General features: G+C 39.8%; 1 protein-coding gene across 2 annotated transcripts in view; it reads right to left on the bottom strand.

Annotated features, from left to right (window-relative positions):
- tln1 (talin 1) overlaps nt 1–25813 on the bottom strand; it is a 91930-nt gene that overhangs the window by 40732 nt on the left and 25385 nt on the right. Inside the window, exons 2-21 of one of the 2 annotated variants that reach the window (XM_084401464.1) lie at nt 20775–20937; nt 18714–18811; nt 18096–18225; nt 17144–17296; nt 16587–16729; nt 16018–16145; nt 14958–15018; nt 14451–14555; nt 14199–14354; nt 12001–12102; nt 11562–11638; nt 11259–11439; nt 10986–11099; nt 9665–9773; nt 8443–8669; nt 8247–8345; nt 5747–5914; nt 5367–5661; nt 2578–2744; nt 2361–2489 (exon numbers count right to left, since the gene is read on the bottom strand). In XM_084401464.1, coding sequence (XP_084257590.1) covers nt 2361–2489; nt 2578–2744; nt 5367–5661; nt 5747–5914; nt 8247–8345; nt 8443–8669; nt 9665–9773; nt 10986–11099; nt 11259–11439; nt 11562–11638; nt 12001–12102; nt 14199–14354; nt 14451–14555; nt 14958–15018; nt 16018–16145; nt 16587–16729; nt 17144–17296; nt 18096–18225; nt 18714–18811; nt 20775–20904 — 2772 coding nt within the window. In that variant the 5' untranslated portion in view covers nt 20905–20937. The remainder of the gene's footprint in view (nt 1–2360; nt 2490–2577; nt 2745–5366; nt 5662–5746; nt 5915–8246; nt 8346–8442; nt 8670–9664; nt 9774–10985; nt 11100–11258; nt 11440–11561; nt 11639–12000; nt 12103–14198; nt 14355–14450; nt 14556–14957; nt 15019–16017; nt 16146–16586; nt 16730–17143; nt 17297–18095; nt 18226–18713; nt 18812–20774; nt 20938–25813) is intronic. The other variant, XM_084401465.1, reaches the window with a different exon arrangement.

Genomic DNA, 25813 nt, shown 5'->3' with positions numbered 1-25813 from the left:
CGTTCAAAATCGGGGGTCCCGCGGGCTGGCGATGCGCGGGGGGCGCGCTCCCGAGGCCCGCGAGGACACGTTTCGATCAAGAGCCCGGAGAGGTCCTCACCATCAAAATTTGAGCGCGCAACGACTTTCCGTTTTCGAGTTATGAATGAATTTGTATTCGGGGGCGTGGCTTAAATGCCGTTATACTTTCGTTTCATTTCATTCACTTACTTTCGTCCATTTCCATATCTCAGTGTAACACAATTGTCAATAGTAATACTCAATAGATGAGTTTTGACAAAATGTGATTGTAAATGTTAAAATAATGATTTTATAAAGTCTAAATATGAATTTTATAACAATATTAGGGAGTAGTATGATGAAATGACAGCAGGGGGCAGTAAAATACCACTTATTGGCTTAATATGTCATTATATTCATATAAAATCACCTTTTGAAGAAGTTAAACTTTTTTTCTGATAATTATTGATCTAGAGAGTTCAGAGAATTGTGCTGCACTGGTTTTGAACATTATGATATGAACATTATACGATAATAGATAGAAGACACCATTTACAGCAAATACAGGCAATTTACCATAGGAAATATATGGCTTTAAAGCATTTTAACAGTTATAGCGCCACCTATGCTCCGATCTCCATAAAAATGTCCATGCTTCTTTAGCATGTTATGTCACATATGCTCATCAATTTTTGTGAAGTTCTGAGTTTTCATTTAGGATTTATAGGCTTTTTAGTGTATTTTGCCACGCCCATTTTCTAAATGACCCTATTACAGCCATCCAAATGCAAAAGTTCAACTTTTTTTCGATAATTATTGATCTAGAGAGTCCAGAGAATTACCCTAGACTGGTCTGGTTCTGATCGGGCAAAAAACCAGGGACTAGTTCGCAAAAGTAGGTTTTTAACATGTTTGCCAATATTTAATGAACAGTTTGATTGACAGTAGTGGTTCTTGAGGCAAAGTTGTTCAGCATGAGCAGATCTATCAAATGATATGCATAATGTGACAATAAGTTTAACACCACGTGATTACAGAGCCATAAAACTCGTTAGCGCCAACTAGTGGCCGATTTCTTTCAAAAATCTTACATACCTCTAGGGCCATGAGTTGAACATGCCCATCGAGTTTTGTTCCGATCGGCCTCCGTTAACCTTGTCTAATAGGTGCTCAACTTCATTGGCTGATGGCGGCCATGTTTTTCGAGATACGCCAATGTCATCATAGATATACATGGCACCCTGGACCATGAGACTGCATACCAATTTTCAAGTCAATTGGACTAACGGTCAGGTGGTTATAGCCCTTTTCATGTTTTTTTCATGTTATAACGCCACCTAGTGTTCAATCGTCGCGATTTTTTTACTGTGACCCCAGATTGAACTCATACATATGTGTTCCGAGTTTGGTGAAAATATCTAATTTCGTTCATGAGTTATAACCATTTTAGTAAACTGGCTCCGCCTCCTGCAAACGTTTTGACGCCCCTTAGCAACCGTGGATCGAAATTTCAACTTTTTTTCGATAATTACTGATAATCAGACTCCAGAGAACATTTCTGCACTGGTTTGGTTCCGATTGGCCAAAAAAACCCTCTACTAGTTTGCAAAAGTAGGTTTTAGACAAAATTCAAAATGGCGGAAAAATTTGCATACCGGAAATGAAATTGAAGATATACATTTTGTCCGTCTTGAGACAAGGATTACAGTGATATAAGACACTTGAGTCTGTGACAAAGGGTTAAGGAGATTTAAGCAAAACCGTGATTTTTTTTGGTTTTTGGCACTATAGCGCCACCTATGGGCCAATCGGGGTCATACTCTCTGAACCTCTCCTCGATTTTTGTACTACCTTCTGGCCAAGTTTCAAGTCTCTAGCACTTACGGTTTGGGCTGCACGATGCGTTTTACGGCAGAAGAATAATAATAATAATAAAAATCAGTACAATTACAATAGGGTTTCAGCATTTCATGCTTGAACCCCTAAAAAACCACCAACGCATATCGGCCCACTGGCCTTCATCAGGGTGTTAGTGACAAACAAACAGGAGCAGTACTTATACAGTAATTGATTTTAGGTGTGCCACTCTGGCACGTGTAACACAACTCTTTGGCCACTAGAGGCAAAAGTTAGGTTCATACAAGTACCAGGCAAAAATGATTGGTCATTGTGTTCACGCGCTCATTGGATATGTCTGTGATTGGCGACAATGATCAACACTTCAAAAAAATGACAATTCCGCTCAACAGCGTCACATTTTGAAGAATTTCAGTACCGAGTCGGTACTTTTGACAACACTAGTGTGACCTCACAATCACATCTGTTGGTGAAGGTTTGGGCTTGTGTGGTTCAGTCCTCACCTCCAGTTTGTTGACGAGTCTCTTCTTAATGGCGTTCTGTGCGGCAGCATTGGTGGCCATGCGCAGGCCCTCGGCAGCTTCACGCAGCTTCTGCTGCTGCTCCTCACTGTCCGGGTTAGCAGCCGCTCCCTGCCGACACACACACACACCACAACCGTCACACTCCACTCACAGACATTCAGTCTACCAGCACACACGGAGCCGACTTCTGTCCCACCTTTGCAGCTTCCACCATCTTGGCCGTGGCGTCGGCCAGGAGTTTGGCGGCAGACAGGAGTTTGCGGGAGTTCTCCAGGTCCGTCTCGCCCTCCGCGTCGGCCTTGATAGCATTGACCAAATCTGAGGTGGCCTGAGCGAGGATTCGCGCCTGCCGCACCATCTCCCCTGACACAGACAGCAATGCATTTTGTGTGAGATTTATACGTACGTCAACATCTCAAAGTGAATTTAGCACAAGTCTGAACCTAAAGTAAACTGTCTGGGTCTGAGTCTGGATCATCTGCAGAGGCTAAGTCACGCTAGCTGGAAGGCTGGCTAACAAAGCATGGCAGTAGATCAGCAGATTCAGATGGCACGTCGTAGCCACAGCATTGTTTTCTTGGTACAGAATCTGGCATGACCTACCGTCAGCACTAGTCTTTGTTGTTTGTTTGTGGTGTCAAACAATTTGCTTAACGACCTAAATCAAGGGGCTTTCGCACCGGAGGAACCTTTTCATCGTTCCTAGAACTATTGGTGGAAGTTCCCGGATGTCGGCGTGTTCGCACCGCAGGAACTAGGAACGATTTTAGTTCTAGGAACTCCTTTTGGAGGAACTAATTTACTCCTACTTCAGAGTCGGTCTAAACCAGCGCTATAGGAACTACAGTGACATTAGTGACGCTGACTGACCGAACGCACGCGAAACACCAGCACCCGCAATTTAAAAAAATTTTTTTGTAAACACACAGATTATAGCCTATATATTTGCTTAAATAGTTTAAGAATGTATGTATATGCCTGTGTATATGTATGTATGCATGAATATGCATGCATGTATGTATATGAACAATTGGAATTTTAGGGCTACTGCTAATTAGGAAAGCTGAGGTAGAACATATTTTACATTAATTTATTAACAACTTTTTTTTTTCTTCACAAACCGATGTGTTATGGCTCCTCCCCCTTTTCAAATAGCCAATAGCGTTCAGTTCATCTCACTTGACAGCACCATGGAAGTGAATCTGAGGGCTAATGATACGTTGGATTCAATAGTAGAGGTGTGAATAAATTCTTAACCAACGTACAGTTGGAAACCGGCCTAAACCTCGAGCGTTTGAGCAACCGAACACACACTCCTAGCCATATTGCTCCATGACATGTCAACGGTCGCTTTGGCCAGGTGGTATTTATAGCATAGGGGGCGGAGCTTTAGATTCTAGAGATCATTTGATTGGACAGAAGATGTAATAAGAAGCTGAAGTCCGCGGTGATGTCATAAAAATCTGTCATACATTTTAGCAGAGGTGAGAGACTGTACGTTTTCTTAAATGTGATATTTCCTAAATGTAGTGCTGTAGCGGTGTGTCGATGACGTCGACGCTTCGGCGTCAAAATTACGTAGACGTCATATTTTTGCGTCGACGCTTCTTTATTTATTTATTTATTTATTTATTTATTTATTGCACCATTCCTGGAGGTACAGCTCACCACACACACCGACGCCGTGTTATTCTGTCATGTTTTCTACCTTTCTTTCTAAACCGCGACAAACGCCAGTCTCCTTTCTCTGCAGAATGTGATAAATCCGCTCAACCAATCACAGCGCACCATTCCACGCATTGTAAACAGTAATGGCGGCGCTTTGAATACACCCGGCATCCTAGTTTTCCTTATCTACTTTGTACTTTTTGATCAACAAACAAACAAAAAAATTAATACATTTGACGGCATTGATGAACCTGTGGTGGATTCTGCCGTAGGGAAGAAACGTACGCCATCGAAATCTAATCATTTATGTGAGGAGATTAAGAAGATGAGGCACGCGGGAGGAAGAGAAATGCCGACTATTGCTTGTTCTCACACGACAGCATCAAACTTCTGTCACACTGACACGTTAACCCCAGGGGATCTTTTAAAAAACTTTCAATTCTTGTACTCAAAGTAAACGAAAACCGAGCAGGACCAAGCAGGACCATTTACAGCTGATCGCCGTCAAAAAAGTTCAGGAGGTATTTCTTAGCGATGGCTGATTGAACGTATCCAGTACGTGCCTGTACAGCCTATAAGATTAGTATTGACCGAGTTCAGAGGCTGTCATATGTGGATCAACTTACTTTGTTGTGTATTTTCAACAGTTTCAATATGAAAAATAACTTTTATATTGATTAAATTGTTTAATTGCATTTTGAAAATAAAAGTGTCATGAATTTATTGCATTTTTTGGGGAAAATAATCCGTTTTTATTATAAATCTTTGAAAATCTGGATTTGAATTTTATGTTATTATAACCTAAAGATGCTATGTGAAAGTTTGGATTTGGATTGGATTTATCACGTTTATACTATAATATTCAGAAGTAAACAGTGTAGCTGACAGAGTGTTTATGTCAGAATGTTTATTTTTAAACCACAACCTTCTTGGGGCTTCTTTTACCAATATATTTAACGATATCTTTTGCATTTCTCATCCAAACAACGTCAAACTTGGCACTGCACTTACTCGTGCCCGTAGCAAGACACCTGTCGAGTTTGAAATCCATCGGACTAACGGTTCGAGAGATATGCGAATAACAGACAGGATAATTAATTCCAATTAGTCGTTAGATTAGTCGACTAATCGATAAAATAATCGCCAGACTAATCGTTTAATTAATAATCGTTTACCCCAGCCCTACCTAAATGTGAATTTTGTCATTGTTTTGGAGCACACCAGCTTATTCATAACCTTAAGGCTAACATATTCGTCCTAAAAGCTAAAAAACATAAAATGTTGATTTCAGGGGGCCTTTAAACACGTTCCTAGTACCTGCGTCTCCCATGGAGCTGAAGATGTTATCCGTCACATCCAGGATGCGGTCGGTAGCCTCTCCGTGCCGCCCGATAGGCTGTCCCCCGCTGGCGTACTGTCTGATGTGCTGGAGCAGCTCGTTGAGAGCCTGAGTGACCCCTGTGGCGGCGACGCCCACCTGTTTGAGCAGCTGCTCGTCATGGGTCGCCCCCTGGGACGCCTCCACACAGCCCTCCACAGACTTGGCCACCAGCTTCCCAGCCTCGATGAGCTGCTCCTGACACCCGGGGGAGCTGATGGTGGGAGCCACCACCTGTCACACACAGATGAAACACACGTTTGAGCGTCAGGTGAGATCGGCGAGTGTGTGTGTGAATGAATGGCGTGCGAGCGCTCACTCGTGTGCAGGCCACCAGCTGTGATGTGGAGAGGGCGCACTGGGTGGCAGCAGCGATCACTCGGTTCTGCTGAGCTATATCTTCGGTTTTCTGAGCCACGTTCTTGGCCTTTAACACCAGAGCCGCTGCTGCATTAGCCACAGCCTTCGCCAACTGCATCAGCATGTCCTGCATACACACACACACACAGCATAAAACATAAGTTACACACACATCATATCATACATCATAGATATGTTTTCTAATTTGTCATTATTTTACTTCTTTAATACAACATTTTTCATTGCAAATGATACAAATGATCAGCAACAACATGAACTGGACAATGAATTCCAGAATGTCTTTGTATTTGGTATGTGAGCCTTTAATGACAGCTGGCTTGTGTAAAACCAGATGATTCTAGTTTGCAGGCAGAGTGATTTTTGCAAGCTGACAAGTGGTCAAAATAGTTATTTAGCAACTCGTTAGGGTAAAAACAAAAACAAGTGGTGTTTTGCCCACATGATAAGTGTTCTTCATACAGAATACAATTCACATTCATTTTCCAGTGAGTTCCAAAAGGTTCTAATGCCACTTGAATTTTACAATGTGAAAACAAGGAAGAAAATCCACATACACTTCACAAACTCAAGCTGACACTTCCACATTTTTTCAGAGTTGCTCGGCTCCGTTCACATCAAACAACAGTTCATTTAGTTTGCAATGCCCACTTTCTATGATCCAATCATTTCCCAGAGGTGTTGATGTGTTTTAAAGCCCTCTATAGGGTACAAAGGGAACATGAATCATGAACTATCTTTCATTGGCAAAATCATTTTATTCTGTTAGTTGCATGTTGAGTGATTTTACCAATTAGGACTAGACACTTAATTAAACCAGTGTATTCCGAACTTGATTTATACTGAAAAAAAGTACCAGACATGTAACCAGAAGACTTACTATAAACACGAGTGAAAGACAGTAATAGACCAACTAACCCACTCTAGCTCAACATGATGTAGATGCTCTGCATGCAGAATATGGGTCACTCAAAATATTACAAATACAGACCTTGTTCCTCATGTTCCTTGAGTTTGTTATGAAAAAGATTTCAAATAAAAAAAGTAATCTTGGGTTTAATTTACGCCTGACATTAAAATAAAGAAAGTTATAATACATTGATTTTAGTCTGATCGCTGTTCTGAGATGAGGTCAATGCCATCTTAGACAATTCAACTTTTATGAGAATTAAAATGATTAAAATGAGATAAAATACTAAAGCAAAGAACAAAAATCAAGTTGATTAGTAATAATGTCAAGATGCTATTGAACACTATATATTACAGAGAGCTGTAAAGTTGTCAGATACAGCACTGGAATCTCCATAAAGGCTTAAAAGAACAGGACTGAAGAACTAGCAGTGTTGTACATGAGTAGAGGCAGGGCAGGGCTAGAAATGTCCTGTTCAGTTTGACTTCTGTTAAACCTCACGTTTCTTAAACGCGATAAAGTTGTTCTGATAAGCATTCCATCCAAATAAGGACATCAAAACATGCTCAAGACTGTAGCACAGCTTCTCCTTCAGTTATACTGTGTGAAGAGTGATAAGACATTCAGATCACATTAGAGCTGACGGAAGACTTCACTAACCCTGACCCTACCTCTGAGAGGCATCTGCATCTGTTTCATGTTCTCATGATATACACTGCAGCATCACCTTATTTCTCAAAGAGTCTGAAAATGGTTTGTTCGAAGTTTCAGTCTCCCCTCCTTTCAGCGAGCAAACTCTGCTCTGATTGGTCAGACGGCCCAGTCTGTTGTGATTGGTCTACTCTGCTCTGATTGTCAGATGACCCAGTCTGCTGTGATTGGTCTACTCTGCTCTGATTGGTCAGATGGTCCAGACACTCATTAGCATATTTAAAATATTGTAAAATATTTCCAATATCGTGCAGCCCTAATGATAACCATTGCTAGTGGTCTCCATCACTAAAAATGCTCTCTGAAAGGGATGAGCTCTTCGATCTGACTCAATGCAGTGAGAAAAAAAAACGACACCAGTTTAAGACATTACTAATGGTTACAGATCTGTCTACACAATTTCAGAATTTGAAGAATTAATTATGATATAATCAAATGATGAAATCTCTCATGCAGAGAAACCGTGCTGATGATTGATTTCCTGAAAATGACCCGTCACCACACCATGATCTTACACCCTACAATTACGACTATGAAATGACTATACAACATACATTATTAATGATCCAGGTCAAACCGTGATCATTGAATCATTGATTTGGTAACGATCACTATATTTCATTACAGACACATTAGTATGATTGGCTGGTGGATATTAATTGCTCTTTCTATGCATTTTTACCAGCATTTGACTATAGCGTGTCCGCCTGGAGTGTGTGAACGCTGCTGTACCTACAGACTGATGAGAACACAGGTTAATGCACTACAGTCACAGTGTGTGTGCCAGCAGAGTGAGTGAGTGTGAGTGTGCGTCACACACCTGGAAGCGCTGATCCGCGTCGGACTCTCCGATATGCTGCAGGAGTTCACCGCTGGCCTGACCCACATTACCCGCTGCTTGCAGGAGGTTCTGTCGTGGCTGAAGACATCATAACAGTCAATATTACAGCAGTATTTTCTTCCAAAAACTACGAAATAACTGTTAATGGAAATGTTAAGGAATCCGAATCATTCACCGAAACTTGAGGTGATACCTCAGCAGTGGCGGGCTGAGCGGTCTTGAGCATGTCAGACACGGCACACGCCAGGTTCCTCGCAGCTCCCAGCAGCTGTTGGCCATTCCCCCCCTCGTCCTCCATCAGCGCCGCCAGCAGCTTGACACCCTTCGACATCTCCGTCAGGTTGGAGGAGATGGTGGTGACGGCACAGCCCACAGCGGTGTAGTCCGTCTCTGCTGGGTCACCTGAGGCACACGCTACACTTTATCACACCAGCAAACTATGTGGGAAGGGACTACTGTGAGGATTTACTGAAGACACTTAGCGCTGAAACGGTGTGTATACAGTTTTTAGTTTGCGGCTGACCTTATTGCATATACATTTGCAGGAGTTTACCTTTCAGATGCAAAATCTACAAGAGGAGAGTTTATAATTAATCATGCACCGAGATTTACTCAGGTTTGCAGTAGTCAAATTTGTGGTGTTTGAAGTGGTGCATTGTACTAATATTGTACTTTTTACTCCCCTACATTTCATAAGAACATGTCTTTGCTTGTTATCTTGAGCTGAAGAAATCGTCGCCCACTCAGAGACGCAATAGCTCACTGTATGAAATGCTTGAATGTGGACAAGTTTCTGCATAATCTTCCTTATTGGCTAGTAATGGCTACTTGACAATTCAGAATTCAGAATGATGTCAGACTGAGCAGTATCCTTTTAAAGCTCTATGTGTGTCTAGTACATTATACACCCCCCATTATACACATTCATCAGTCAATACTTTTTACTTTTAATACTTAAATACATTAAAAATCAAGAACTTTTGTACTTTTACTTTTAAGTAAATTTCAAAAGGAGTACTTAATACTTTTTACCGGAGTAATATTTTATTAGGGTATCTGTACTTAAACTCAAGTCCTTGATTTGTGTACTTCGTCCACCACTGGGGATTTGCACCATTATTTAACGCCGGTAAAAAAAAAACAATGTCTCAACCCATTTAGTGCTTGACATGCGGCCCTAGTCACTGCTAGGAGGAGGACCCGCAGAGAACAGAGAGCGTGTGACAGAAGGGAGAGAATTTCCTCCACTCGTATTCATTTACGTGGAATGCCAGAGGAAGGCATTATCTGAACTCTGCTTGTTAGCGACACCCGTTGAGTAAATCTGGCCCTAAGTGTCTTTTGATCCCCAACTGATGCTGAAACAGGCAGAATGGCAGGTGTCATGAGTGTGTCACCTGCAGTCAGATTGACCATGGAGGCAGTTCCCGCAGTGATGGCGTCCACCTGAGAGTGAATCTCATGTTTGGACTCATCCATTTTGTTCTTCCTCCAAGCTTGAGATGCCTAAATGTTACAGAGAGAATGTTTGATACAAATACTAAGCACATTCATGGATGCATGCATCTCTTTACAGCAACGTCATAAATGTTATGAGCATTATACCATCTTCGCATTCAGACTTGGTTTGGCCTAAAGCTTTTCTACATTTCTTTATTATAATTCATTAGCTCATATTTTTAATTTCACCTTCTGCATAGAATTTTTTTTTTTTTTTTTGGTCAGCCACACACCATTTAATCCGAACCTCTCAGACATCTTTCTAAAACCCTGCAGATGTACCAGCTGCTCAAGCTGGAATCTAATTGCCCATCACTAGCATAGAACGATTTCAGTCCAGGATCAAAGCAAAAATCAGAAGCATTTTAACCTCCAGGCTACGGAAAAAACAAGAGGAAACTACTTTAGAGACGATATCTTGAGAATCTTGACCCCTGTGAACTGTTCAAAATCAGAATGAGCTTTATTGCCAAGTATGTTTACACACACAGGAATTGGTCTTGGTGACAGAAGCGTCTACAGCTTCCACAGCTAAAAGAAAAATACATCTGTTATGCTCTCCTATGATTTTGAGCACGAAATTGGTATATGCTTGTCTAGTCGATATCATCATAATCATAATATACGTGTCTACTGGTGCGAGCAGGCCTTTTCAATTAATTCCTAGAGAAGCCAAGCTTCATACTCACGCTGTGAATTGTGGGATTGACAGCGGGTTTGAGAATGAGTGAAGCTCGGCCAACAGAGTCCAAAAATTTTGAAACACTTAACTTTATGCAGCCAATCGTTCGTCTGTCATGAGCATTTAAAACCATGCAGTTTATGTATGAGATTCTGCTTGATTTAGTGCACAAGTCATATTGTTTACATACTACCGTTTCATTCTGATTTCTAATGAAGTTTGGACTAGACTGGCTGGATTAATGTTTTTAAGGTAAATACCCCGGGTCAAATTAAACCCGAACATAACTGGAGCATACATACATTTTTAAGTTCCATAAAAATATACAATATATATAAAATATATTTATTTTTGCAAAGTTGTGTGGAAACCAAAGGCATTGTGAAACATACATACTTGAGAGTACGTCTATTTTTTTCACTGTTTTTAAGTTAAGTTTCACCCGGGTCAAAAAAGACCCGGACAGAACACCACTGCAAAATGAAAAAGTAACTGAGACATTTAAAAGAAAGACTGATGTGAATAATGCATCTCACCGCATCTGTGCCCAGTGGAGGCAGGGCATCAAACTCATCGAGCGAGGCCTGAACTGCCTGAACCGCCTGCATGCTGGAGTTAATGGTGCCAGTCAAAGCCTGCTGAGCTGATGTCTGCAACAGAAACAGAAAACACACACACCTCACCGAACAGCCCAAACCAACATCACACACACGAGACAGGAAGAGTGATTACAACAATAAGCCTTCAGAACAGAGGCGTTCCTGAAATACGGTAGTTTATAGTTTGGTTTATAGGTGTGTATATCTGACCAGAGGGGGCATGTGTCCTTTGTGCATCTGCCCTTTGGTGGTGTGCTGTCTGGCCTGAGGCATGGAGCCCATCTGGAAGCTCTCTGGACCCCCGGCACCAGAGCGGATGATGGCGGGCAGAGCGACAGAGCCCGTCTCCACCTTCCCCACCTTATTAAACTGCTGCTGGAGAACTGTTGACCTGAGGCATAATACAATCAGATCTAATGCCACAACTGAGACTCAGAGCAGGGAAACAGATACTGTGTTTCTGAGACGTGACTGACTGCACATAACACCAATTAACCATTCAAAGAGGCTCACTTTTTGGGAGACACTGAATCCTCCAACATGGTCGATTCTTCATCGCCCTCCAGGCCGAAGTGATCTTTGCTCTTTTTCTGCAGATAAAGAGGTTTTTCAGTCAATTAAGGAAAAATACCTGAATGAAGCACTGTTTCCAGAGCTGATTGTGTCTTTCTCTAGAAAGAGGTCAAACATCGAGGTTTGTTGAGGAATTCCTCACATTACAGAGAACCAGCGGAAGCAATTCCACATGGACGCGATACACAACCATGAAAAATAAGACTGATATGATAAGAAAAAGATCTGCTTGTTAACTGTATTCCTCCAATACTGTTGTAAACATCTAACTCGGACTTCTCCTGAGATTTGTCTAGTGAGTCTAATAAATATGTGAAATCACAGATAAGTGGTCAGGCTTCTCATGATATATATTTTAACATTGATCATGGCATTTTACCTTTTTGAGAATGATGTCAATGTAACCAGCGATAAGTTGTGCGATCTGCTCTCCTTCAGTGGTCTGAACGGAGTAGTAACCATCCTGATAGTCTCCAAAGTCCTGAAGAAGAAAGACATGAAACTCAAAAAACACAATCACAGTGTAAATAATACGTCACACTATAAAACCCGTAACAGTAGTGTGGATGATTCAATCTTGTAGAAGTGCATGCTGGGAATCATAGTCTTTCTTTCAGCATTTAGTAATGCAATTGCGCTGTTATTGTTATACTTTGCATTCATTCATCAATGAGCAAATGTCATCTCAGGTTTAGGAAAGCAGGACACTTATTGTTTATGATGAAATTACAAAGCAGGCACAGAATAGATCAAAAAAGAAAGAAAAAAAGGAGAGTATTGAGTTTGTCTGAGTATGCACTTACAAAGAGCTTGAGGACAGACGAAACCGTCAAGTAATTATTAAATCGATCTGGCTTTAACATGATCAAGATGTCAAGAGTCTAAATCCTGAATTAGTGCTGCGCTCCAGGATGCATTAACATCTGGTCAAAAACACATCCCTCTTCACGGAGCCAGCGCTCAGCACTGATTACTGCTTCAGCTTCACAGTTTATTACATCAAACAGGAACTAATTAAAGGTCTGTCGCAGTAAGCCAGGCTTTATCATTCCTGTCGAGTCTGAAGAGATCATTGAGCATCATGTTTTCCAGAGGGGGTTCGTGAGGGAACGGTGATGAAAAGCTAATACTAATACTTTTAAATAAAAATATATAAATAATTTTAAAACCTGCATAACATTGACTGACGTCAGAGAGCGTGAACATGTTAAATTATTGAAATATTAACTTTATGGGGCTGGTCACAACAAGAAATCCTGCCACCACTTACATTGCATTAAGTATATTCAGATGTGTATTCTTTTATATAATAAAAACATTAGCCCCCAGTTTCACAGACAAGGCTTAAGTCTAGTCCTGGACTAAAATGCATGTTTGAGCTGTTTTAACTGAAAGCATATCCTAAAATATGTCAGTGCCATTGCTTTGTCTCAAGATTCACACCAGTTATGTTTTTCAAGGCACTTTTTAAAAAGCTACTTAAATGTCCTAATCGAACTAAAGCCTAATCCTGGCTTAATCTAAACCCTGTCTGTGAAACCGGCCAAGCACAAATGTATATTAAGCCAAACTAAGGAAATGTATACTGTAGTTCCTGTTTTTTAGTTATCATTGCTTCATCCTAGTTGTTTCTCTACCTATCCTTTGTGCAGAGTGTGCTGTCCTGTAATTGTTTTGTGATGTTCCCTTTCCAGTGAATTGTTACCATTACAATTACTTTATTACTTAATGTCTACCTTATGATTCAGATCAATGTCTACAGGACGTTTGATTCACATGTCATGAAATATTTTTAGCTCTGACATCAAGGGCACAATTACACAAGAAACTCTGATGTGACGTGATGTGAGTTACACTTCATTTATGAGCACTGGCTGTTCTTCAGTAAAGAACAGATCACCCTTATCTTTAACAGATATTTTTTCACTCTCTGAACCGGAGATTCCCAAACTTTTTTTGTCGGCCAAAGCCATTGAAGTACCCTCTGAGTTTATAAGAGATTAAGAGCCAGATTTACTGAACAGGGCAAACTAGCAAAAATGAGCTCAATTCCAAAACAGCGCTGATGGGCGTGGAAAAGTCTGCTCGTGATCTACTGACGATATACATAATGACCAACGCAATCTACCAGTTAGCGTCTGGTTTAAGACATGCTTTTTTTGGGGCGGTAAATGGCACAAACACCAGTAAATTGACATCATTAATAAATCCTAACAGTTTTTTAGTTTATTAACGACAAAAAGAGGGTTTACGCTGGCGCAAGCTGTTAGTAAATCTGGCCCATTTGCTCTTCGCGAAAACATCACATGAACAAAATAGTGGTTTATCCTGCAAAAACAACACTGAGATCTCTTCTCAGTGCCGTTCTAAACCTGTATGACTTCTGTTCGCTGTTCACCTAAGGTTTTGGTTGCGTGGACTTTCACAGGATAGACATACATGATAAAAATATTATCAAAAATATCTTAATTTGTGTTCCAAAGATGAATAAAAGTCTGGAACGATGGGTTTGGAATGACATGAGGGAGCAAATGATGAGTGTGTGTGTGTGTGTGTATATAAGGAGTGTGTTGGTACCAGGGTGAAGCTCTTGGGAGAAGCTGCCCAGCGTTTGATGTTGGTCAGACTCCATTCCTGTATCACCTCTTTGGACTTCTCATCCACTCTCATCACACACTCTTTAGTGATGCCCAACAAACGCGGCACAAGCTTATTCTTTCCTTTCATTTTTTCCTGTAAAGGAACAGACGTTGCCATTAGCACAAGGAGGCAGGATTACACTGTGCCACTTAATCATATTAGAGCTCAAACATCGAGTGAGTGTGTTACCTTGACTAAGAAGAAGGACACTCCGTAGGTTTTCAGAGATCTGGCTAGTTTGACGTAGCTGACTTTGGCTTCAATCTCCGTCATGTTTTGGCAGTTTTTGTGTGCCTTTAAGAGAAGGGTTTATCATGAAATTTTAATTAAATTTCACTTCACTCAACAATGATGGATTTTCTTCATTTAATAGACCTCTACAGACACAGGCCAAAAAGATAACACAAACAGGCTAAATGTATTTTTTGAGCAGTGTGTTTTAAGCCCAGTGCTATGTCATATGTCACATATGCTGGGCAGATGAAAGGAAGAATCTAGGAATAACTGGATTGCCAAAACTGTGCAGGCCAAGAATGGGCCGATGGTCGTCTTCATTTATATTGCTGTTGCCTGACTGGGAATAGAACAGCTGCTGGTGGAACCCCTAAAGTTTACACACAGCACATAGGTCTACACCTAACATGGGTATGAAAAACAGGGCCCATAATGCATCAGACATAACCTGCATAACCTCACCTGGAAGATCCTTTTCTCGCCCTTGTTCTTGACGTACTCTTTTGGCAAGAATTCTTTCACACTGGATGAGACAGACAGGAAGCAAGAATTACTTACTGATTTTGGAGAACTAAAGCAATTTGGACTAGTGAATTTAGCAGTAGGTTGTGCTGGCAAGTGATGTATAAAAACAGGGCTGTCAAAGTTTTTTACTGATGTGATTACATGTAAATTAGCTTTTTTTGTTAAGGGGTATTAGGGTTAAAATCTGTTAAGGTGTAATAATGAGGGGGGGGGATTTTTTTTTACTATTATTTACAACAGGACCTGCATTTTCATGGGTTAAAATAAAAGATTTTTGTTATAAGAGACAAAAAAGATTTATTTAAGCCACGTAAAAAGTTCACTGGATTACTGTAGTCCTAAATATCGACTACTGTACAACTCAAAAATGATAAAGGCCATACTGTTAGTATGAATGACATACATGTGTCAGCTGGGTTAGTTAAAGAAAATAGTCCTTGGTTACGAATTTGTATGCATAAAAAAAATACTAATATTGGCCATAATGCTAATATTGGCTATAAGACAATATCAAACCTACATCCAAATATAAAACAATACATTTATACAAAATGAAAACAAATATGATGAATTAAAAAAAAAAAAACATGATAATGCCACTACTGGAAGACGTTTAACAAAACTCAAATGTTTTGAGTTATTTGTCATTTAATCATCATCGAAGCTCGACAAGTCAAATATGAGTGTCATAGAGTCCGTGTTAATGATGTCAATGTTAAAGGAGACGAGATGAAAAACAGAGGCACCGAGGCAAAACTATTTTCATTAAAATATATTGTTTAGGAAAATATGAGGAAAAATTAACACTGCAAGATATTGGTAATGTAATAACCTTGTTTTTAGAGGAAGAATAATGTAATGTGAAAATATTTCAATCATAGTATGTTGAAAATCAAGCCCTTGTGCGGAATGAGCTCAGCATCGGTGCACTGCTTTTAATTGTGCAGGCTGTTGCTGTGGGCCCTTGTAAGGATAAATAAAAATGTGAAGAGCTCACTCGAGGAATCCAGGCTTGTGTTTAGACTCATTGTGGTCTCCAAACTGGATCTGGCACTGGTATCCGGCAAACTCACAGGCCTTATCAAAGGAGACGGGATGGGAGCCGTTCAAGATGTCATCACGGGCCTGGAATACAAAAAAAATTACATTGTACAAAAGTGCAACTGAATCTGAACAAAATTAGCAACAACCTGATATAACTAATCAGGAAGTATGTGATACATTTCTAGCGAGGAGTATTTTGTCTGTCCACACTGAAAGCAGAAAATATGCACGACGCAGCACAATTCAATCAGACCATATCTGATGTTTAACGTACATTTAGCAGGATTTTAGACTAATGACATATCAATGTGAATGAGGGCTTCCCCCGTATAATGCTACAGAAACAGACAGAATGCTCTAAACATGGAAAACATCTACATTTGATCCAAGAGAAACAAGCTCTCCGAAAACAACAAATGTGAGATTTGATAAACTCCCCAACACGTTGTAGAGATATCACTGAGTTTACAGATAACACAAGGACATGATTCTGACGTAAAGGGGATGTTCTGTGGGCCTTACCTGCACATAGAGCAGGTTGAGCTGTACAGGGTCCCTGGAATCCACATTCTGGTCCGAGTAGAAGAACTTTCTCCTGAGAAGCAGCATCTCAAACTCCTCCACACCCTGCTCTCGCAGCGTACGCCCATGATCCAACCAATTCACTGAATATGCGTTAAAATACAGCTCTGACATCAGTAAATTCAACTAGATTCAATTATCATCAAATGCGCACCTGAATTTCTTTACAAAACTAACATTTTAATGATGTATTTTTAATGGATTAGCTGGAGCGCACAGTGAAGAAAAGCAGGCAACAAGAGTCCAAGAGAATATACATCACTACAAAACTCCCATGATTCTGTTAGTTTTGATAGCTTTACTCTTTTACTACAATGGCAATAATGACTAATGAACAGGTGTGTACAAACATTTGTCAGGTAGTGTATAGTCAACAAGCTGAGAATATGTGTTATGTACTGTATGTTTTTAATATGTACTGTACTGACGACCTTCTAATCTAGCAAACAATTTAAACCAATATTTGTTGTATTCATGGTAAGCAGAAGGAGACATACACTCGTCATCTGTGTGAAGTTTCTGTTTGAGTTTCTCCATTTTTTTCTCATCCCTCAGGAGGGTCTTGTCTTTTTTCAGTGTTCCCGTGGTCTCTTCCTTCTTTTCCTCTCCCACGTCACGCACCAGTGAGTACTCGTCATAGTTTGTGATGCCTGAGAAATAAGAAGTGTTTCACTACCTCAATGCATTCAAACTGTTTCTCAACGGTCATATTAGTACAATTAAACCTCTAAAGATCATTTTACCCACAATAATCATTGTCCTGCGTGACAGTTACAGTAGACATAGTCTTAGGAAACTCTTGCTGTGTATTCAAGACAGACAGTGTTTCCACAAAAAATGCAGTGCGGTCACAAAGTTACCTATAGTTAGTATACTGTCTAAAGTGTACCTTCGAAATTAAGTGTAACCCTGGTTTATATTAAACTTAGATTTAGCAGGTTTTACCAGGTCAGCTGGATTAGCTTGATGTGCTCACTGAATGCCCTCAACACTGGGGTACCACAGGGTTCAGTGATCGGAACGCTATTTTTCTCTATCTACACTGTATCACGCAGGATAATCATCCAAGTCACATGGGCCTTGTTATTACTTGGTATCAAGATGTGTTTTTGGTCATCCAAATCACAAGTGGTTAGTGTTAAATACAGGTGGAAATGGGGTCTTGTGAACCGAATAGCTTGTCAAAAGTGTGTGTGACCACACTGCATTTTCAGTAGAGTGTCTGTTGGGGAGCATCAAAATAAAGTGTTAGCAGACATTAGGCAGACAGTCTACTAACACTCTAATGACTGCTGGTTGACATCTAGTTGCAAAGTTACTAATAGTCAGTAGAATGTCTAAAGTGGACGATCAAAATAAAGTGTTAACAAAAGCAGGAAAGCTCTGGCCTAAAAATAACTAAAAAGCAGTCACTTTTAGGACTGGTTTGTCATATGGACATAAACTTACCTATTCTGGCACAGATGGTCATTAACATGTCACTGACGATTTTTGAGTCATCCACCATAACCGTTTTCACAGTGCCATCCAACATGCGGATCTTCAGGGGTCTCTGTTTCTTTTTGTACTCCAGAGTGTCCTAACGGAAACATGTTCTTATGAAATATCCTTTATATCAAATCCAGCCTTATCTACACAAGGGTTATGCATCTCTTTGATAAGGGTCCATTTTTAATGCCTTGACTATCATGTTAACAATAGATTTCTACAAATAATGTTGCCATTTGACAGATGCTCAAGTAATTTACAATTACATTTTATCAGTCAGTATGTACTGATAAAAAAGCTTGCCGTTGCAAGAGCAATGTTACAGTCACCAGTTACAAGTACTTAAAATTGCATGGACTGATTTTTTTAATATTTCAAACATATTTAAAATATGTCAGTGTTATCAAATCAGTCCGGATGCATTTTGCAATCATCGCTCATGAATGCCACACCTTAAAAAAAAAAATATTATAAAAATAATCTTCACTCATTTGTGATTTCTAGACAAGAAAACATTTAACTTAAAGAGATTCCACTCACAATGAACAATTTCAAGTTGATGAAATATTCAACACTCACCCCGTTCCTCAGCATGTAGTAGTCCAGAGCTTTGCCTGCTTCCAGCCAGATGCCCTTTTTTGGGTCTTCATCTGACAGGAACAGGCCATAGTCACTGGCTGCAAATAGACAGTAGAGATAGCGTACGGTCAAGAACGTCAAGATCAGAGGGTGCATTAACTGGCCATTTTCTGAATCATTCCTAATGCCGTTCATCTTTCTGACACAACATCAGAACGTCAGATGCAAAGCAGTGGAATAAAAAAATAAAACACAAAGTCTAGAGATGTGTGGTTTAGAACTTCTTTTAAATAGAGCGCTGTATTTATATAGCATGTGTCTTGTGAAAAACTGCAAAAGATGTGAGATGCGAGTGCAGCGGGCAAAGATGTGGGTCTGTTTGTGTTCACACAGAAAAACAATGGAAAAGCAGCGCAGTGGAATGCAAAAACATGTTCTGTGTGAACGGCTCCTTATGGTTGTTTTTTTGTCCTTTGTGGAAGTTGACAGTATAAATCATCATCCACTTCTGTTGTGAACAAGAACAGCTTAGAAATTCTCCTTTTGTCTTCCACTGAATAAAGATATTATTACAGCCTTGGAATGACATGAGGGGGAGTAAATGGCAACAAAACTGTTTAAAGTTTAAAGAATAACCAGAGAAATACATGTCAGTTGACGCACATCTAAGAAGCATTTCGAGACACATGTCCAAACTCATGAGAGGTATGTAATATGTACTCGTGAAAAATTGCAAAATTGCAGCTTATCTCAGCCCTGTGCAAGTTCCTGTGTGCACACTGCTGTAGTCAATCAAACGGCCAGCCAAACTAAAGGCCTTTTCAACACTGAAATTATTATGAATATATCATTAAATGCTACAACTCTTTGGTGGTTTAAATTAATGCATTTTGGACCAGTAAAATAAAACAGGGCTCACTGTTCATATTTTATTACTGTTTTATTGCCTTTTACTTGTCTTTAATCATATCTGAACTAGTTGTTTTTGCTGTGGGTGTTGTCACTTGCCCGACTGACTCGTAGAAAAAAAAAAACTTCAAACTGGATATTGACTGCTATAAGTTTCAACCACTAGAGACTCGCTTTTTACATTTTTTCCTCAAGGGATTGTCAATTAAGGACTTAAGAATCCTGCTCAGTTTAACTATGGTGACTAAGACTAAAACTTTGAAATGATAATGGCAAGAAATATTTTTAGCTTCTTCTCTAATGTGATGTGGCAACACTGACAGACAAGCTATTTAAGACTGTTTCACATCCCACACAAGCTGTTGAGTTTGGACGAGAGCAGTCGGTCAGAGAGACGAATGACTCACAAGTTAAGACAAGTATGTAGAGCGGTTCTGAGGACTGTTACATAACAGCTGGGACCCAGCCGCACCCTGATACTGGCCCATTACAGCGCCGCACAACACACACTACACTTACACTTGATTCTGTGGTATGTTTAGGTACTTTTTTTTCAGTCTTTGGAGGGAAGAGAATTTCGGGTGGAGCAAATACTAAAAAGGGAAACCAAAATCAGAGATATTATGTTGGGATTTTTGCCAAAATGGATAATTTTCCTAGTGTTGCTTGCCGATGACAGCTGTAGGCTATAAATTAAGAAGTGTTTATGAAAAAACAAACAAAGGAAGATTAACATTCAGTGATCTGATTTGAGGAATGGGGTAAGTCTTCTACAGATATCATATAACTGTATCGCTTCTCGCTGGAATCTTAAAAATCTTATCATTTTTTTCTATTTTTTTTTCATGCTGAAATATGATAGAAGTTTCAAATAGTGCTTTAGATCCACTGCTTCGTCTTACTGAATTTTGCAGCTGATCAATTTAATGTGAGCCGTAAACATTTCAGCCATTGGCCTTTCACAAGAAAACTTCAAGGGCTTTTGAAATGTTTGTACCGCTTTTCGACATCAGTGACTGGCTTGCCTCATAACATGTTTCTGTTGAAGTGTAAGACCAACTCCTGATAAACGAATCTAGTGTCAGGAGCACAAAAGTGCATGTTTGAACACAGCTGGGTCCTGAGTTTGCCAGGGTTATAGGAGTAACTCACGCTGGCCGAGCTGTGCCTCTGGGACTCGCTCCCGGATAATGCGACAGGCGTCGTACACCATGGTGGAGGGCTCGAACTGCATGGTCTTCACCACGTTCCCCACCCCGATCTTCAGCGACAGCGCCACCATGACTGACACTACGGGACTGTGCCACTGCTACTCCTGCAAGACAAACCATCAACACTGTTCAGGCTAACATGGTGATGCTAGTGATGCTTTAGATGATCTAATGTTCACGTCTAAAAGCATCACTGATGTTTGGTTTATACACAGTACGGTGGCATGGCAACTTCAGCTACTATGCAACTGAGTTTAGAAACCGATTGCTGGACGTGTCATAGTAACACTATTAAAAAAAACAATTAAGAGTTCATCCTGTTGTGTGGATTAAATATTTATGATTTTTAAAAATTGATATGTAAAATATATTGTGCTTTCTTTCCATTGTTCTGTTGTTAATGCAAACAGCATCTGTTATATGTGAGAAAAAGATACAGAAAGGCTGAACTTCCCTCTTGCAAGGGGATTTCACTCTGAGATTTTATCAGAAACAAGGAACAAAGTAAGTCCTTTCAGTTTTACTCAAGATCTATTTTTAATAACAGTCAAGCGAGGCAAAGACACAATCACATTTTCATGTAAATCTACTAAAATCATTAAAAATTCTACGTGCTTTGCAAGAAAACAAGTCTGTACGTCAGGAACGAAACGAGATGCAATCACACGAACAAAACCACTGCAGAGAATCCAAATCAGAAAGAACATCAGCGCGAGAAAACAAGCATACGAGTCTTCTACGTGAAGTCAGTGTTTCGTATCCGTAAAGCTATGGGAAAACACCTCGATGAAGTAGAGGAATGCTGACAAAGAGGAAACAACAGCAATATGGGATATGAGCTATGATATATCAAACTCTTTGGGAAATATGAACAATGTTGAGGTGAAGATGAGCAGCCATTGGACGAATGGAGATATAGAGGTGTCGAAACTACTGTCAGAGCATCATACGAGTTCCTCACACCAAATGCATTAAAACAGGAACCAATCATGGGTCAAAACTAAAACTAGAATAAATAAAATTATACGTGTGTAGCATTCTTACAATAGTCGACATAAAATTGAGTTTTCCCATTTAATTTAGAGTGATACTGAAAGCTTTAAGGCAGGGCGATAGGGACCAAAAGTCCAGTCTCAGCACTTTTAGGCACACCATGGGTAAATGAAACTTTGCGGTCTGTTTCGGGCAGAGGATATTTCGAGGTTGGGAAGTCTTCACGGCTGAGGCCGGGGTTTCGTCCGATTCTCACCATTAAACATTAAATTGTAGTGATGAACCAAAAACATAATGACTATTTGTAGATTTTTCACAGCAAACAACACAAAAATTAAGCACATATAAATCACAATTATACTGTGAAAGCAAATGCAATTTCCGTCATTTAGAATTAGCCATAATAATTAGACAAAAAAGTTCCACAAATCCTGGCGAGACTAACTGTGAAAGTTACAATCCGTCACATAACACACATGAACTGTTGGATTTTCTTTGAAGTCCTGTGACTTATGATATATATACACGTCACGTCATGATATATCAGATGGCCTTTAGACATTTCCTGTAAGGTTAAGCTAAAGACACTGTCACCAGTGTCACAACTCCAGCCTGAACGACAGTGTGACGAGGCAGTGTTGAGGACAGCTGTGTTCATGAGCTGTGAAAGAGGACACACATTCCTGAGGAGGCTGTGTGTGTGTGTGTGTGTGTGTGTGTGTGTGTGTGTGTGTGTGTGTGTGTGTGTGTGTGTGTGTGTGCGCTCTCATTGGGACACGCTATTCTCTCTGGGGAGGAAACTGGAAGTCTTCCAGCGGCCCCATCCTAGCTGTGTGTGTGTGTGTGTGTGTGTGTGTTGGGGAGGAGTTGAGGAGGGACACTTTTCCACATACTTCCAGCATTCCCTTCATAGCCCAGTGTAACGCTCCTCCCAAAACAAGGTCTTGTAAAGGAAGGAAACAGCGTAATACTGATATAACAACATTAAGCCTCTAGGAATGTGCAGAACATGGCTGGCTTCTCTGAACGAGTTGGTGACATGAATCATTTTCATGGCACTACAAATTAAATTGAGAAATTCTTTGGAAAAGTGTTCATTTTCACAAACACTCTCTTATCAGCCATTTATTTCTAAAACCACATATTCCTGTTCAAAACTCACTTCTTGACAGAATTTACTGTCGAAGGTGGCGGATGTTCTGTGATGATAAAGTGACATTGATAAAAGCGATCTTTCCTGGTAACCGGCAGCACAGACAAAGAAAAGGGAAGTAACGGCATATGTACCAACAATAAAAAAAAAAGCAGCTCAGAAGGAATGCAGGACGAGTCCTGTGGACGATCTCCCAACTCAGCTGAGCGATCCCCTCGACTGCTGTGGGCCAGTGACAGGCTCATGCTCAGTGATGTGGAGACAAATCAAACCATATTGAGTTCGAAGTTATCTTTAATTAGTGCCGTTTTTTAGCAAACATGATATAGTTATAATTTGATTAAACTACATATGTAATAAGTTTGATTAAAATGATCCATTGATAGATAAATTAGTTTTGAGATTACGGTTAACGGTATGATTTGAAGAGGTTTGCTCAGTTTCAGGCACAGTGTGTGTGTGTGTGTGTGTGTGTGTGTGTGTGTGTCTCTGGACTGAAGGAAATGAAACTGCTGAACAGGGAAGTCTATTAATGAAGTGTGCATGTGACCAGCCTGAGCTCGACTCTACTCCATTCACGACACATCGTTTAGTGTACTTATTCTGTTTAATAAGTAATCTATTACTGTATCATTAATATCACTATTAAGAAAGATTAAGGTTAATTTTATAGACGGAAAAATACATATAAAATGAATAGAGAGATGGTAATATATTTAGTATTTCAGTCAGGAAGTTGAATTATCCGGCAGGGAAGGGGAATTCAGGGAAGGATAAGGACTTGGCCAAAAAAGAAAGAAAAGAAAAATCAACATCCTTGGTTTGGAAATATTTTGGATACAGAAAAGATGATGTCTCAGAGCCAGGTAATCTGCACAACCTGTCAGACTATCGTTACGGCAAAACAGAGTATTAACACACAGGGCCGTTCACACACAACGCGTTTCTGTAGTAAAAACACGAGACGCGGGTCTAGAAACACGAGATGCAGCGGTTAAAGACGTCTGGCTAACACGTTTCAAAAAGGCATAAAGACCTTCATGTATAATTTCTGCAAAGATATGCAGCCTGCAAATATCCTCAATAAAGCTGGCTTCCAGAAATACAGATGATACAGACAAGTAAGCAAGGCAATGATGATGAAGGCTTGTTGGACACAACGTGTTGGTGTGTGGCTGTAATACACACTCTCCAGAATAAACTACTAGTCTTTATCAGAGAGCTGTTCAAATCACGCTGTATGTGATTGTTTTTTATTTATTAGAAATAAAAATTATAATATTGTTGTTAAAATTATAAAGCCATGAGTAAATAAAGGCTTTTAAACCTCGAGTGCATTGGCCTTATATGTTTCTTAAACAGTTGAGCACCGGGATATGGTACTTTTTGCTCTAGTAGCACTCTCTGCATTTCTGTTTTAGTTAAGGGAATATTGTTTCAAAATTGTGATTAAAACGAAATCACAAAATTGATTAGTTTTTTGTTGTCCATATCGCAGAGCCCTACTGTGAAGTTGTGGTATAGTGTATGTTATGCTCCTGTGTGGCTCAGAGAGAGTGAATGCACACACACACCAGGGTTTCCGTTGTCCGGTAATTGCCGGACATTGGCCGAAAAAAAAATGAAATGTCAGACAAAATTAAATCTCTCCGGTCAAATTGTCCAATTAAAATTGCCTAATAATCCCGCCCCCCTAACACAATCTGAATTTGAGAATAAGCCTAAAATGTATAAAGCAAAAATACACCGACCTTTGGCTATGTTATAAAGGAACAGGCTCTACCGTTTGAAAGTTATTAAACATTATTACATGGCTTGGTTGAATTCCAATGTGGAATGCGGTCTGTTATTTCTTGAGATCAGACCGCTGCGAAGCACTTGCGGGCGCCAGGATTTTGTAGGTGGGCCTCCAGAAAACTGGATGGGCCAGTTAAAATAAGCCAAAAATTTAAAAATAAAATAAAAACGGGTTCACCTTCATCTCCGTTTCAGCGCTTTTCTGGGCATTGAGGACAGCGACTCAGTAGCCTACCTGAATTTAATGCGTAATTAGCATAGGTAAAAATAAATAAAAAAACAACCTTAAACAGGATTTTTTTTTTGTTGCTTTTTTAGTACAATTACAATTTCATTTAATTTATTGTTTAATAAAATTATAGGCCTATTATTTTTAGTTTATTAACAGCAACAACAGCTGTAAAGATGAAGTTGACGATCGCCATGTCCTTAGTGAACGCGCCTATAGAGAGAAATGCACATCATGGATTACATAATCAGAGAGTAGCCTATTTCTTTTCGTTTTAAATTGTAAAAAAGACATTTCAAGCTTTCTTAAGATATATTTCATGTCTGTGAGGCCTAAGCTGAGTTTCGTTAAATCAGGATGAGATGCGCTCCAGTTCACGAGCAATGCAAGTGACCGCGCGGGCGCCGTCATGATTAGGCCTATCGTCTGCTTTATTTTGCTGCTTATTTATTAAATACAGGCAATTGGTTGATGAATTAAAATTAAGATACAATTTATACAAACCGAAATTCACTTCAAAAAAGTCATTCTACAAAACCAAACTTAATTAAGTGGTCAAAATCATGTCTGACCCGCTCCATGTCTCTCGATATTGCGCATCCTACTTGTGCGGATCACTTTTCATAATCAACATAAATTAAAAAATAACATTATAATATTTTAACAAATATTAAACTAAATGAGCTTTTTTAATGGCTACAACATGTATAGTAGACATACACTCTCTATTTGTACAAATTGCTGCACATTCATTTTATTCTGAATTTTGCACACATAAGTTGAAAGGCATTTGTTTGTGCATGCATAG

This window comes from Rutilus rutilus, assembly GCF_951802725.1.
Source record: "Rutilus rutilus genome assembly, chromosome: 25".
Lineage (NCBI taxonomy): Eukaryota > Metazoa > Chordata > Actinopteri > Cypriniformes > Leuciscidae > Rutilus > Rutilus rutilus.
This window is presented reverse-complemented; position numbering and strand designations above follow the sequence as displayed.